A 14111-nucleotide genomic window follows, 5' to 3' on the forward strand; every position below is an offset into this window, starting at 1 on the left:
TCTCATTCGGTTCTGTAGGCATGTCGTTGCATCTCTTTATTGCGTATACAGCATTTGAAGTGTGTATATGTGCGCGCAACTGGGTTATGGATGGAGTTATTTCAATGTGATGAATGATATCGCCCGCGTGTAGTTGTCAATTGGCTGTTTATTATTTACATCATCATTTCCTTTGTTCTCCCTTCATATATACCTCGGTATATGTTGACGGGTCACAATGATCGGATACAAGTATACGAGCAAGTCGTCAACTGTGGTTCTGGTCATTTCAAGATTCTCCGTTTTGAATAGGCTTCTAACAGCAAGGAGATAAAAAGAAATACCTAATGATATCTCAGTAGAATTCGGCACTACTCGAGTAGTGTTCAGCAGAGATTAATCACATGTGCCATAGCAGCATCGGCTTGGATTCAAGCATTCTGGAAACATGGGCGCAATGCTTGCTTGGAAGCCTCACGCCTCTATTTCAATTTACACACCCACTGCACGTGGACTGCAGGATTGCAACACAGTACGAGGGTCAGCCTCCTCGTTTCCCTGCATAAACAAGATGAAAAGGTACATCATGTCCACATCCTCAGCCCAAGTAACTCGAGTACTGGCTACGCGAGAGCACTGACAAATTTGTTTGCGGCCCCCATTTGTTGCCGGTATCCGGGTTCCAGCTCATCAGATCAACAAAAGGGGCATGCGTGCACGAGGGACAACGCGAGTGCGCATGACACGGGAGGAAAGATGGGGAGAGATGAGGGAAGACGAGGGCTTGCAGAGATGGATGGCATTCGCAGCCGTCGTCCACAGGTGCCGTCATAAACCTAAACCTAGCTCGGTGGCTTGGTGTCGCTGCAACGCAAGAGGGAAACAGGACAAGTCATCCGACGGCGAAACGTGCTTGGTGCTAGATTGAACAGCCCACTCAGAAGCCAGTCGGCCTGCGGCTATGGCGGACCATCTGGAGAAATACTTGCATGGTTACACGGGGGGGTGCTTTGGGCGTCTAGATTGTATATGGGAACGCAGACGGAGAATATGGCCCTGTTTCGCTATGAGCGTCTTATTTCCAGGCACATTCTTGGCATGCTGCCAGGCTGGGGTTCACAACCACATAATGAGTTGGCCAGCGAGCAGTTGTTGTGTAAGTGTACTCTTGCTGCCGCTTGACGATGCGTATGACCAAGCGTTCAAGGCGCCTTTGTTGGCAACGTGATGCCTGGAGTGCCGTATTGCCGGGTGTGTATGTGTCGTGTACTCTGTCTCTATGAGCGGAAAGGAAGTTGATTGTTTATGCTCTAGCCCTCTTCCGTGTCAAGCTCGCCATGATTTTCACACCAGCGTTTTGCGGGCTAAACTCGATCCGCGGCCGCCAGCTCAAGACACACAGTACCGAGAGTCAGTCAAGCCTGCCTCCTTTTTGCACGCAGGTTCTCAGAGGCGTATGTATTCCGTACACATGTACGTAGTAACACCTTTGGCCCCGTCGCCCACGCTGCCGCCTCGTGACAAAAGGTGTCTCGGATATACAGGCACGAAAGCCGTCCGGCAAGCAGGCCCGCCGCGGCGCCACCATCCTTCCACTTGCTGTTGTTTCTTTATTCTCCCATCTACTTTCAGCCGCTTCAGCAATATTCAGGTCCCCCAACAGTCGGTGAGTCTCTCTTGGTCCAAACGTTTTCAAGTATTGGCGGTAGAACCCTGGACCGCCACCCACCTCACCTCACTCTGCCTCGCCTCGCCTTTACTCGAAGCGGCGCCGTGTTTGTAGGGCGGCTGTTGCCGGAGCACACTCGAACGTCTTCGTTGGCTCTACCAAGTACAGCAGTAGAGGAAGTCAGAGCCAATCAGGTCGGTGGCATGATACAATGCGGTCGATAGAACAAGCCTAGTCATGTCCTGTTCTGTTGGATTGTCGGTAGTCAAGGCACGAGGGAGGGGAAACCCTGTCAAGCGAATTGGCAAAGGGCACCCATGAAGCCGATTTAGCCGTGTCCCGCTTTTATACTTGAATCTTTTTCATCAGTTGACTTCATGTTGTTGTCACAAGCTGAGCTATTTTGCAGGCAGATGGCTGACTGCTTCGTGCTAGCAAGTGCCAACAGGTGCCAGCAGGTGCCATGCAAAGAGAGAATAAAAAATGGTGGAAGGAGCATCTGAGATGTGAGCGGCCAACAAACCCCCAACCGGCAATCCTCCACCATTCACCAATCTCACCACCCATGATCTTTTACTTGCTCAGCCGTCAGGCCTGCTTCCCTCACATCCACCCCACAACTCGACTCGCTTTCATCTTCCTGTAAATAATCACTAGCATTCTCGATTGCCGCCATGCATTATCCAAAAGCCGACTGCGAAGCCAAAGGGCCTTGCCCCTGCCTCGCCCACCGTCCAAACGCCCGCCCACATCTCCCCAAACGTCAACCTATTGATTGCGTCTGCCTTTTTTTTCCATCTGAGCATGCGGACAAAAAATTTAAAAGCTCAAAAATAAGCATTGATGCTTGAACAGGCATACCGATGCTCTTTGTGTCACTTCCCCTGTCAGCCTCTTTCAGAGGCCGCCCCCGTCACTACATGTACTAGTATCCATGCACACATGCGGGTGATTCCCTTCGTCCTTGCCCGATAGGCGGATTATCCTGGAAGAAAATACGCATAGCTGCCGTTTATATGGCCCTTCAAGCTTAACTAATATACAATTAGGTACCCAGAACTACAAACGGAACCTGTTGCTCGACCTGCTGCTCCCAAAGAATCAACTCCCACAAGGTCCCGTCTCACACTGGCCAGTAACAACCCGTCACCACGTCGACTTATATGCCGGCCACAATCAATCCATCAGTTACGCCATAACCGTCATTGGTTCTCTGCAATGACCATCCAAGCCCGTCAGCCACTTGAGTCTTGCATCACTAGACCGCCCGGCCCATTCCTTTCCCCGTGCCCTTGTTCCGCTGCAAGCCTCCCTGCTGTGCAACGTGAGGAGCCGTAACATCTACATTTACCAGGGACTTGATTTGCCGCTACCTTCCCGTAGTGTGACTCAGCCCCGTTTTCCAAAGAAAGAAGACAAAGGCACAAGGTTGGCATCTGTCACGTTCGCCATTGCCATGAGTCCATGACGATGTAGACCGAGTGTAAGCCACGCTTCGCCCTGCAAAAACTCGGTGCCAGGAGCTGCTTCCTTTTTTGGGCGGGGGGCGGATTTAAGAAATTGAAATAACAGAACTATGAATTGCGAGAGTCAACATGCCCATTGCCAGCATGCGGCGTGGTACCAAGTTGGGAAAAAAAAAAATCAGAACTCCACGCATGCATAATTGTCCGCCCCATGTTGTTTCGAAACCGCCTTGATGGTAATGCTGGCAGGCTGGCCGAAACCCTCGTATGTACATCGCCATTTCGCAGAACAAGGCTGTTTATACAATGTACTTCACAACGCACCAGCTTGCACGACTACAGTCATCGACAGAGCCAACGCGGTGTCTCGGCAGCAACTTGAGACAGAACCGGAAAAGGAAACATCATGCAGCGAGTCAAGACAGGAGACAATGGGCGACGGTCAGTCGCCGACAAAGTGTTTCCACAGTTGCCATTCACGAGGGACATCTACAATGGAACCAAATTTTCTCAAGCGTTACGTATCGTTTCATTGCAATCTATCATGTTTGACAAAGACTGCTTCTCTAGTCGGGCTGCAACGACTAGGGGTTGAAAACCAAAAATCTTTCTTTTCTTTCTCTTCGTCTCCCTGTATCATGTGCAGTCCAATCAAGGGCACTTGCCACATGCCTCTACACCGTCTCTCCTTGCGATACCGCCCTTTCAATGTTTCGTATACTTGAAATTCGTCCAATGCGTCATGTTGGAAAATAAGATAGACAACCACCATACAAACCATTCAGGAAGCCCGCCTTTCCTAGGTAACCAGATGAACAATACCAGTAATAATAAATGACAAGACCTAAGGATACGGATAGCAAAAAAGAAGACAAAAAAAAAAGGGCTGGCCAGTCGAAGCCATAAAAACATGTAGTATATACGCTAGAGTTGCCCCAATGTCCAGAGGCAGCCAATGCACTGTACCTTTGAAGGTGGTGCGCAAAAAGGACAGCCAGCAATTACACTGCACTGTCCCATATAAGACGGCAAAAGAAATCCAAGGAAAGAGGGACAAAAAAAAAAAGAAAGAAAAAAAAAACTGAAAAAGCGACAGACACCAAACGCCACGCACGGCTCACTACGATTGCTCGCTTCCTCTGCAGCCGCTAAATGCCCTTTGCCAACGCCAGTCATGGTCAAAAGTGCTTCCCGTCTTCCTAAAAGCGCCTTGTGAATAATGTTTCTATACACTCGACATAATAGCCATGGGTGCGAAAAATGAAAGAATTAGTGAATAAATAACGAGTGGAACATGAGAAACACAGCGGATGGGAAGAAAGTTCCAGCCTGTTCGCCTCGAGACCCTGAGTATTAATAGCCTGCAGTGCCAGGCATTTTGCCCAACGAGTGAGACCCACTCGTTTTTGGCGGTAGGTGGTTGTGGCAGAAGATCTTTTTGGTTGATATCTTGCTGCTATAGTCCTTCTTGGTCGCGTCGATAAATTGGTTGGGGTCATCGTACGACTCCAGTTGGCAGCATTCAACATTCTTCATCCAACGGTTGTTAACCACTTCATTGATGGGAATGCGCTTGGCGGGGTCCGGGTTAAGCATTTGCAGGAGAATGCGTCGCAGTGCCGGGGGATTGACACCAACGTCTAGAGCGTAGCAGTTGGGGTAGTCCGTGTCTGTGATACAAGCATCGCACTCGGGGTGCTTTTCGTACCATTTATCCCAGCCCTTAACCAATTTGTCGTAGTGCAAGTTGCCGTGTTGAGCGCGAGACCAGATGGCCCCGCCAAAGGTTAGGTAAATCATGACAATAGCCGAACTCCAGACATCCAGAGCTCGCGGGTCGTAGCTGTGCTTCTTTTCCAAAACTTCTGGTGCAATATACGGCTCACTGCCACAAATTCCGGGAGAGCAGAGGCGAACTTCTCCCATATTCTGACCACACTGGCCACCAGCTTCTCTCAGGCCGGGATGGGTTCCGCTAAACACTTCGGAAACACCAAAGTCGGTGATCTTTAGCTTGCTGTCCTTGGTGAGGAGGAGGTTCTCGAGCTTGATGTCCCGGTGCGCGATGCCGTTGGCGTGAAGATAGTTGACACCCTGAATCAACTGCTTGAAGAGGCACAGGCGATCCTTCTTCTTGTCCTCGCCCTTGAAAAAGCCCTTTTGCACAAGACCGAAAAGGTCTCCTTCTGCGCAATACTCCATGACATGATTCCAGCGTCCATGGTCGGTACATAGCCGAATGGTTTCAACAATGTTCGGATGGTGAAGACTCTTGCCAATGCTAAACTCGGACTTGATCTTCTTCTCGTAGTCTTCTTGGCTTTCGCGATGTGACTTGCCTCGAAATTCTTTGACTGCGTATAGTTCGCCCGGACACCCCTTGCGAACCATGAGAGTAACCTTGGAGGCGGCGCCCTTGCCCAAATGCTTCCCGTGCCGACCCAACAACTTGTGCTGATACTCAAACTCGGAGAGTAGCTCAGCAACATCCACAGTAAAATCGTCAGGGAGGCTTAAACTCATGCGACGTGCCTTTGCGCCAGTGCCGGCGTCAGGAGGCAGGGGCCATGGGAGCCGCTCGGGGGGGTACGTCTTTTCTTCATCGATGGGCTTCGGCAAAGCAGGCACGGGAGGTCTATTGCTCATGTCGAAACTGCTCGCTCTCCGAGGGCCCTTGGTGGGGCGGTTTCCACGGCCCATTGTAGCGCCAACGAAATTAACCGCCCGGCCACGGAGGGTTAAGCCTGTTGGTGCTCGGTTCTTCTTCTGGAAATCGACAGCGTTGGGCAGCGTACCGTTGGTGTCAATGGTCGAGCGATGTGAAGAAGGTGCCATTTCCAGAGGTGAGCCTGGCGACGGACGGCGAATTTGATTGAGTGGTTGTGGACGACTTGTTGCCATTCAGATACCGGCTGCTTGGTGCGGCATTTCCATTGAGGTAGCTAGTTGATTGTGGTGCAGACTCGGAGATTGGCGCAGGGGTGGCGCCAATAGCAAATTCCCTCTCCTTCTCCAAGGAAGAGTTGGAGCGCTTGAAGAGTCGAGACATGGTGCCTTTAAGGCTCTTGGTAGAGCCACGGGTGGGACGTTGGAGGGGCGCTTGCGGCGATGTTTCTAATCCAACGGCTCGTGGTGCGGAAGACGGATCGGAGCTGACCAGAGCAGCCGGCGGCGCAGATGTTTGCGAAATTAGTGAAGGAGCCTTCTTCGAGCTTGGGGTTGGAGGGTTCTGTGCCGTCTGCGCTCTTTGCAGTGCTTGGTATTCGCCGTAATGGCTGTAGTGGCTTTGGCGTAGAGTATTGAAATCTTGAGAGTGGCGGCCTCCGCTCACAGGAGTGACCGGCTCGATGGGCGAGTCTGTACCAGATCCAACGTCGCCTTCTTCGAGAATAGGATCGGTGATGTCTGAGGGGAATTGGCGAGGTGAGGAAGAATAGCTGCTTGAGTAATAAGGGACAGAAAGAGAGTCCGATGTGGCGGAAGTGGTGGTGGAACTGTCCGTGGAACTGTCCGTGGCAGTCGGCGTCGGCGTCGGCGCCTCGGATTGCTTGGCTGAGACACTGGAGGCGGGCAGCGGTGCAGGGCGCTTTGGGTCTGCCGGCAACGAGGCTCGCGCTGTATTGTGGGTAGCAGGGAAAAAGTCAGCAGGGCTAATAATAATTAATGGACGTGGAGCTGACGGCGAGCATCAAAATTGATATTACTAGTGCAAGGTGCAAGGGCCTAAAGTCAGGTGTGGATTTCTCACTGATGGAGCCGGAGACCATCACGTCACTGCCGCACACGGCCACGACTATGACGGGCCAAGAGGAAAGGGGGGGTGTGAGGCCGGGCGACACGAGGCAAGGCTCCATCCGGCGGCCATTGAAGGGAAATGGAAATGGGTGCAACCAACCAACCAACGGACCAGTAAAGCTCGACAATGGCAAGAGCCAAGAGGGCTTGGTCTGGCAGGCGACCGCGGATGGTCGATAGGCGAATGGTCGATGGTCAAGATTGAGGGTTGGTCGGGGGTCGGGGGTTGAGAGTCGGGGGTTCGGGGACGAAGGGGCACGAAGCGCACGAGGGGCGGTTGAGTTGCTGCTGGTGCATGCCAGGTGTGGATCGGGTTTGGCGGAACAGACAAAAGACCAGGAAAACATGAAAGATTACGGAGCAGAGCAAAAGGAAAAAAGCACTCACCCTCACCAGTCCTCTTAGCCGAAGACGACATTGGCTGGTCTTCAGCCGGACCCAGTGTATTCGAGGTCCACGGATGAACCTGACCCAGTGAGAGCGCCATCGTGGTTCGTGTGGTTCGTGTGGTTTGTGCGGTTTGGTGCGACAGTGGTGACAGTGGTGACGGCCGAGGGCCAGAGTGTTGCTTAGTAAGAATGGAAGTCGCAGTCGAAGCTGCCATGGAAGGCGCCAAGGTGACAAACCCTCCTTCTCAGCGAGCTTGGCAATGCTGTACTCAGTCAGTACTAGCCAAGACGCCCAAGTACTTGAGAAAAGATCAGCCACACTGTTGCACCATAGGAATGCGTCCGCACTCGTCCGTACCGAGTACTGGGTTCCAGGTTACAGTGCTGCAGTACTGTGAGTGAGCTGGCCGCGGACCGTCGTGTACTCCAGGACCTGCGAGGCAATGCGATGTGCTGCAGCCAAAAAAGCAGGCTCGCCACTTGACTGGAAACGAGGCGCCCAAGCTAGCTACCAGAAACCGGATGGAACCAAGCCGCCAGGACGACACCAAGTGTGACCAGGCACCATGAACAGATGCCCACGACGTCCTGGAACACCGAATGCTCGACTGGAGCAGCCCTGGGAACAACGGAGGGTGGGGGTGGAGGTGTACGACGTAATGGCTGCAAGCCCTTCCACCACTAGCCAGCCAGCGCGGGCACCAAATCAGGGCGCGGAGTCGCCGGTGCTATCGTGTCTTGCAGGATCGCTGTAGATGAAGTTGTTGCTAGGGCCAGGCAGCCCAGGTTTGCGGTTAGCTGTGAAGCGTGCAAGCGTGTTGGACTTTGACCGTATTGGACCGCTGAGGGTTGCCGATATATCCACAGGGCGCGCAAAGATCGTGACTATATTCCAGGAAAAAACAATTCAAGTTTTTGTATTTTGGCGCCAATATACCGGATGTGCTCGTCCCTGTTGTGCTTGGCGCTGTAGTTGAGGTTGAATCGCGGGCACTCTGGGGAATGAGAAACTCGTAGGGTTCTCTGGTCTGGGGTAAGTAGAGTTGGAGACGTGGTGTGTCCCTTGACTGATTGTTGAGAAGGTGTTGAATGGCAGTGGCTAACAGACTGAGATGATGGCCAGAGCCAACAGACGGGCCCTCCCTTCGCGGCTCAAGGCTCAAAGCTCAGTACGAAATACACACCGGGGCCGAGCCTGGGAGCATGAGTGAAGGCATTTGCCAGTTGCCAGCAAGGCGCGAAGAGGACGACGAATGAGGAAAACAAATTTATAAAGGCAACGAGGAGACTCAAAGGAGCTGAAGCGTGGAGAAAGGTCTCATCCAGGTGAGAAAAAAGAGGAGCTCGAATAGGGCAGTATAGGACGGGGGGAGGGAGGGCAGAGGCATTAATAGTTAAAGCACATCCCAAGCTGGAGATTTCGACACACAGGAGATATGCCCAAGAAACCACTGGTCTGGTGCCGGCCCCCCAAGCTTTTTGAACTGAACATCCGTCGGCCGGTGTGTGAGAAAGAGTTCCACATGGAGAAAGTTGGGGAGTCTAAGAGTCTCCATCGCATCTCCCAGTCCCCATGTCCCGAACCGTCGCATGGGTGTAGGGCGGGTGTACTCCGTACATATGACGGGTGTGAGCTGGCTGTTCAAGTAGTGCACTCGAGGTCCATTCTAATGACCCCGTAGGTCCTGCTCAAATGCCAATTGACTTGACGATCTGCCTGGGGTGGGAGTGAACACTCTGGAGCTGAGCTTTCAAAGAGCAACAAGAAACAAGAAGAAACCGCACAAACAGCAGGGTCGAGGGGCGCTTGAACACTTACAGGGTCGTCGAACAGGGTTGAACAGGGCTCAATTTGCGCAATTTGGCGTGGCATCGGGGCAGGCATGACGGGGCACCGTGCTTGGATTGCAGACTGCATGCTCGAGATGAGATTTGACCAAGAATCGTGTGCAAGTCGTGACGGACATCTGGAGCCTTGTCCGGAGCACAGAGTATTACAGACAGCCTTGGACAAGGCAGACCTGTGCAGCCTTGGGGAGCAGGTACACAAGTACCACGCCGGGTACAAAGCCATGTACTCCGTGCGAATGCATAGTGCGTACTTTGCCGGGTAGACCAGAGGCGTGTCGATAGCAACATCTGAGCTTCTAAAAGTTCCCAGCAATTGGACTGGCTATCCATCCATCCATCCATCTCCCCTTGCCCCTCCCCCGCCCTCATCGCAGAAGAGCTGGCGCTTCAATCAGCAATTGTACAATGGATCATTTGTTACCAATATGCACAGCGAAAAAGTAGTCCAATCACCCATTCATGCTCGATTGCATCGCATCGCCTTTTTGGTTCGGCAAAGGATTGCCTTTTTTCTTGGGTCAATCGAATCGTACCAGTCCGGAGAACAGCAACTTCAGCACCAGTGCCGACTCACGCCGTCAATGTGGCTCTCGCTTTCAATGTTCGCTCTTCATCCGTCATGACCTAGTCCATCATCCATCACAACCCCTTGCTATCGACAACATGCAAAGCTACAGCATATGCTAAACAGGGAATTCTGTGGTATCATGCATGTCAATTCCAACCAGCAATGCACACCGTGTACTTACTTCCATGGTGCCTTCATAATGCCTTGGGCTATTGTCCCAGAGGAGAAGATACAAGTCTACAGCCCTCCAAGTTGGCACGGCGTATGACGTTTCTCCTCGCTCACAAGGGCGCCCGGTGAGAGCAATGTGGAATTTCTTGGCTGAACACAGTTCTGCCCACCGCGCCTCGTCACTCCGACTTTGGTCCTTGCCCGTCTCGAATACCCATCCGTACTGGTTCATCAGCTCCAGTTATCATAAGAAATATAAGCTTTTGCCGCCAGCACGCGGGTGCTTTGTGCGGCGCAGAGACCTTGGAGACCTCAGACACGAAAAAATACTTGGGTGCTGCGTTCAAAGTTGTCACTCAACAATCTGTCAGAAGGAGACGAGCCAAATTGACTGTGGCGCCGGCGGAAACCTATCCGCCCACCGAGCGCGAGGTGGTGGCATCGATCAGACCCCTCGTCCTGGAGGGATCTATGGAGTTACTAGTTTCCCAATTCATGATACCACTGACGATGCGTTTTTTTGTTCCTGTCGCTGGTGGGTGGTGGCTTTGACCGAGGACACGAGCAACCCCGTTCCAGGCAATCCTGCATCGTGCGTCGCGAACTGATGCAGCAACCTTTGCAATGGATGTGTGGGCTGGGCTGCAGCCGCGCCTGCAAAGTTACCCGAGTTGCAATATAATCATCTCCTATGAAACCCGGTTGCTTGGCACATTTCAATGTAGTTGTCCAAGTTAGACCAAGGCCTGAGATGCGCGATAAGGAGCTTAGTAGATGGATAGTGCGAAGCGCGGCATTTTCCGGTTCTTGGCTAGGGCAGGCACCATCATTGGAAATCGACGTGGAGTCCGCCGCTCATTCCCGTTGTTATTGGATAGATGCGCAACTTGTGACTTGTATGTTATGCATAGGGCGGCGAGGCCTGCTATTTTCAGCAACGACAATCGATGATTGATCAGCAGCAGGCGTAGCGTCTGCACCAGACGGGGAATACCAAACTTCCTGGGCCATCATTCCCCAGACGTGGGGACTTGTACCAATCCCGGCGGCTTCGGTGTTGTCAACTGGTGGTATCTTGATTCAAAGCACCCACGGAACTGGAAAAGAACGTGGTCCTCCGCCTCATTATCGTGGGCTTGAGCAGAGGCCAGTAACAGACTATCCTGTACGGCGCAATGAGTTTGGCCCTTGCAGTTCTCTAGAGTAATGCTTCCCGCCGTCTACCCGACCCCATGGGCAATATGGATACTCTCCCCCACACTGCCAGGGCGCCATCACCAATTGCACCATTGACCACTTAGGAGTGTCAACAGTACGTATCGTGGAAGTTCATTTGATTGATTTGCCGCCGACCTACGGCTATAATGCCTTTCAATAAGGCCGCAAAACGCGCCAGAGCACAGACATGAACTCACAGACCATGTGGTAAGTCCCTCAAACGCCCACCTTGGCGGTCCTACGTGAATAATCCCTGGAACCCATGGGCAACAGACTGCCTGCAGCTTCGAGTCCACCCCACGACATTCTCGAAACCGTGGTCCAACAGTTTCTGAAGCATGAGCTGTTGGACCGCTTCAGCCTTAAGACTTGCTGGCGAGCTATTTTTGTTTCCGCTTGTTTCACTAACTCTCAAGGCACATTCTGGTTATTTCTCAGGATAGCCATGCTCGCTAACCGGATGTATAATTTTTCTTGACGCGTCATGAGAATGATCTCCACTGCAGGCTCCGGCAAGCCCAGTCCTGAAATGGATGATGCAATTTGACTGGTGTGCGTACTATTTTTGAACAGTTCTGCACACAACCAATAGGCATTACGCGGGTGCTCTTCCAGGCCGCTGGGGTGACAGAATTCGATAATCTAGTCTTATAAACGGGAGCTAAAGCTGCAGTCGAACCTGTCGTCTCCGTCACGCCAACACCCTTAATACTGGGAAGCACGGCAGAATCGGCACGGCTATCTGCTCCAACCGGAACTCCTCAACGAGCTTCATTCCGCTTCTGCAATTCAACATGGCCTTCCATACAGTTCACGCCATGGGGGATGGACCTTGAAATAAAGCAAGAATCTAAGCTCTCAAACAGAGTACCAAGACAAACGGCGCGGAGTGGGCCACGTTTGTCCATGTCAATTCTGCGAAGCTCATGTCTTGAGTCTATGACGTCTCCCTGACCTGACTATCAAAGCCGCCCTCGGGCCTGGAATGTCGATGAGGGTAGAGACAGCTCTCGAGATACGGAGTACTCCGGGCAAAACCCAAGGCTGTTCAAGCGGTCCCGTCAACCGATGTGTCCAGTTGTGTGTACCAAAGTACAGTGTTAGACTTGACACTACTGGTAGTCGCATGGCACCACCGAAGGCTTGGGAGTAGCATGGGGCGTTGAGTCAAAAGGTTCAAGGTTCAAAAAAGGGGGTCGGTGTCTTGCCCATCATTGACTACTTGACTGATCAAATCCCTCGTTTAAATAGGCTTGATTGCATTAAGATTGTAAAGTCTAAGACAGGCCGCAACATTGATTCAGCTAACATGGACGTCGAGAGGCCACCAGCAGCTAGCGGTGAATGGATCCCGTCGCTTTACGGAGTAATGCTGGGGCATTTGCAGATATGGCTGTGCTGTGAAGGTACCGTTGACAGCCAGCAGGAGACACAACCACTCCGATGGGCTACAGGGACGCCGAAGCTGATGCGGCAAAGAGCAGCGTCGCATACTTTTGCCCCCCTACTGATATCATGGGGATACAATACAGAAAGGGTCATGCAGTGGAAACAGCAGCCCCTGAGCCGTGTGCGCAGTGGTTGCACCGACCGCACCGGGTGCGCGACGAACCCCCAGCGTTGATTAAGCTTGTTTGGATGGTTGTTACGAATCCAAGACATTGGGCCGCGCGTGAGAAGAGATGTACGGAGTACTAACTACGTACTACTACCACCGCAACCGCCAAGCTTTAATTCTACAAACCCTTCGCTGGCGGCCCATGGAGATGAGCCTCCTGACCACTTCCTTGGGATGGACCTGCATCACGTATTTCCGAACTGAGATCTGCCAAGACGGCACTTGATCAACACCTACAGTGTGTACACACTTGACAGCGTTTATTTGCTCAGAGATGTTGTCATGTTTCGCCCGAGGCAGCGTCGTCATCACTTTTTCATGCACTCTCTTGCTGCTTATGTATGGCGCAGGGGAAACGCGGCAATACCGCTCGATCAGCAAGATAGATGGATGGTTTTCTTACAGGGAATGCTGATGATGGCACTTTTTCTACATGGGCGGTAGGCAGCACAGGGCCCTTGGCGGCCATCCCATGTGGAAGACAAATTAAACAGTGAGACCAATGCACGCCTCGCTCTTTTGAAAAGACCAAGAGATGAGGCGCAATCAATACTAGTATACACTACTCCGTACATACTACCTTGATTGCAAGCTTGATTTTTCTCAGGGATGCCTTCCTGGCCGTGCGACTAGTATGTACTTTGCACTCTGGAATCTGCCTGGATAAGCGTCCGTGCTGCTGTCTCAGTGGTGAAGAAGTGCAAACCTCGATTTACCGGGGGGCACGTGTGGCCCAAGGATGCTTCTTTGGATTGGACAAGATCCGACCAGTATTTTTACCACTCAGCTTGGCACAACCCCTATTCGATACTAGAATCCAATGTTCTGGATTGGAGTTGAAGCCATCAATGCCCTGCTTCGCCAAGGGTGGGCTTCTAGGCAGACTCTCCTTTTGTTGATTACGCCAGCTGTGCTTTTCCGGCGAGGTTGACTGAACTTGGCGTATATTTTGCGCATGCGTCTGGTTGACGTGTAGACGCCGCTCCTCCAATGTTCCATCTCTGGATATAGGATATTGCATTAATATCCGCAGATAACGGGACAAGGATGCCAAAACCTATGATGGGCCGAGTCGTTTGGTGAGGCACCTTTCCATCAGTGCCTCGTGATATTCTGGAATGATGCCACCGGTGGCACCGGAATACCAATGCGACATGCCCAGAGCCTCCCTTTTCGAGGTGATGGCACACCGAGCAAACTCTCGACAGGGGTAAGTTCAACAAAACAGGTCATTGACAAGTTTTTTGAATACGGAGCTCGCCCCTCGGAGTATTGGGGGGGCTGCAGTCTTCCAGCGAGACATGCATGCTCGCCTACTACTCTGTTCAAAACGAGCACATTTGCGGTAATGCATGCTACTACGTTCAGTGTTGCTGGCCCGGCGCGG

The 14111-nt window shown here is 52.2% G+C and overlaps 3 protein-coding genes across 3 annotated transcripts; 2 read left to right on the forward strand and 1 right to left on the reverse strand.

The window, feature by feature from the left end:
* Window positions 1-3151: 3151 nt before the first annotated feature.
* On the reverse strand, window positions 3152-7100 carry J3458_009132 (uncharacterized protein). The gene is made up of 2 exons (XM_066119596.1): window positions 7010-7100; window positions 3152-6729 (listed from the first exon to the last, which is right to left on the reverse strand). The coding sequence occupies exon 2, from the start codon at window positions 6013-6015 to the stop codon at window positions 4468-4470; it is 1548 nt and encodes a 515-aa protein (XP_065975392.1). The 5' UTR covers window positions 6016-6729; window positions 7010-7100; the 3' UTR covers window positions 3152-4467.
* On the forward strand, window positions 6333-7100 carry J3458_009133 (uncharacterized protein). Its single transcript, XM_066119597.1, has one exon. It carries the CDS (start codon window positions 6778-6780, stop codon window positions 7087-7089), a length of 312 nt encoding a protein of 103 aa, XP_065975393.1. The 5' UTR covers window positions 6333-6777; the 3' UTR covers window positions 7090-7100.
* A 5315-nt stretch (window positions 7101-12415) lies between these two features.
* Window positions 12416-12730, forward strand: J3458_009134 (uncharacterized protein; the record flags this gene model as incomplete). Its single annotated transcript, XM_066119598.1, has 1 exon — window positions 12416-12730. The coding sequence occupies one exon, from the start codon at window positions 12416-12418 to the stop codon at window positions 12728-12730; it is 315 nt and encodes a 104-aa protein (XP_065975394.1).
* Window positions 12731-14111: the final 1381 nt, after the last annotated feature.

This window comes from Metarhizium acridum, assembly GCF_019434415.1.
Source record: "Metarhizium acridum strain ARSEF 324 chromosome Unknown scaffold_141, whole genome shotgun sequence".
In the NCBI taxonomy this organism is placed as follows: domain Eukaryota; kingdom Fungi; phylum Ascomycota; class Sordariomycetes; order Hypocreales; family Clavicipitaceae; genus Metarhizium; species Metarhizium acridum.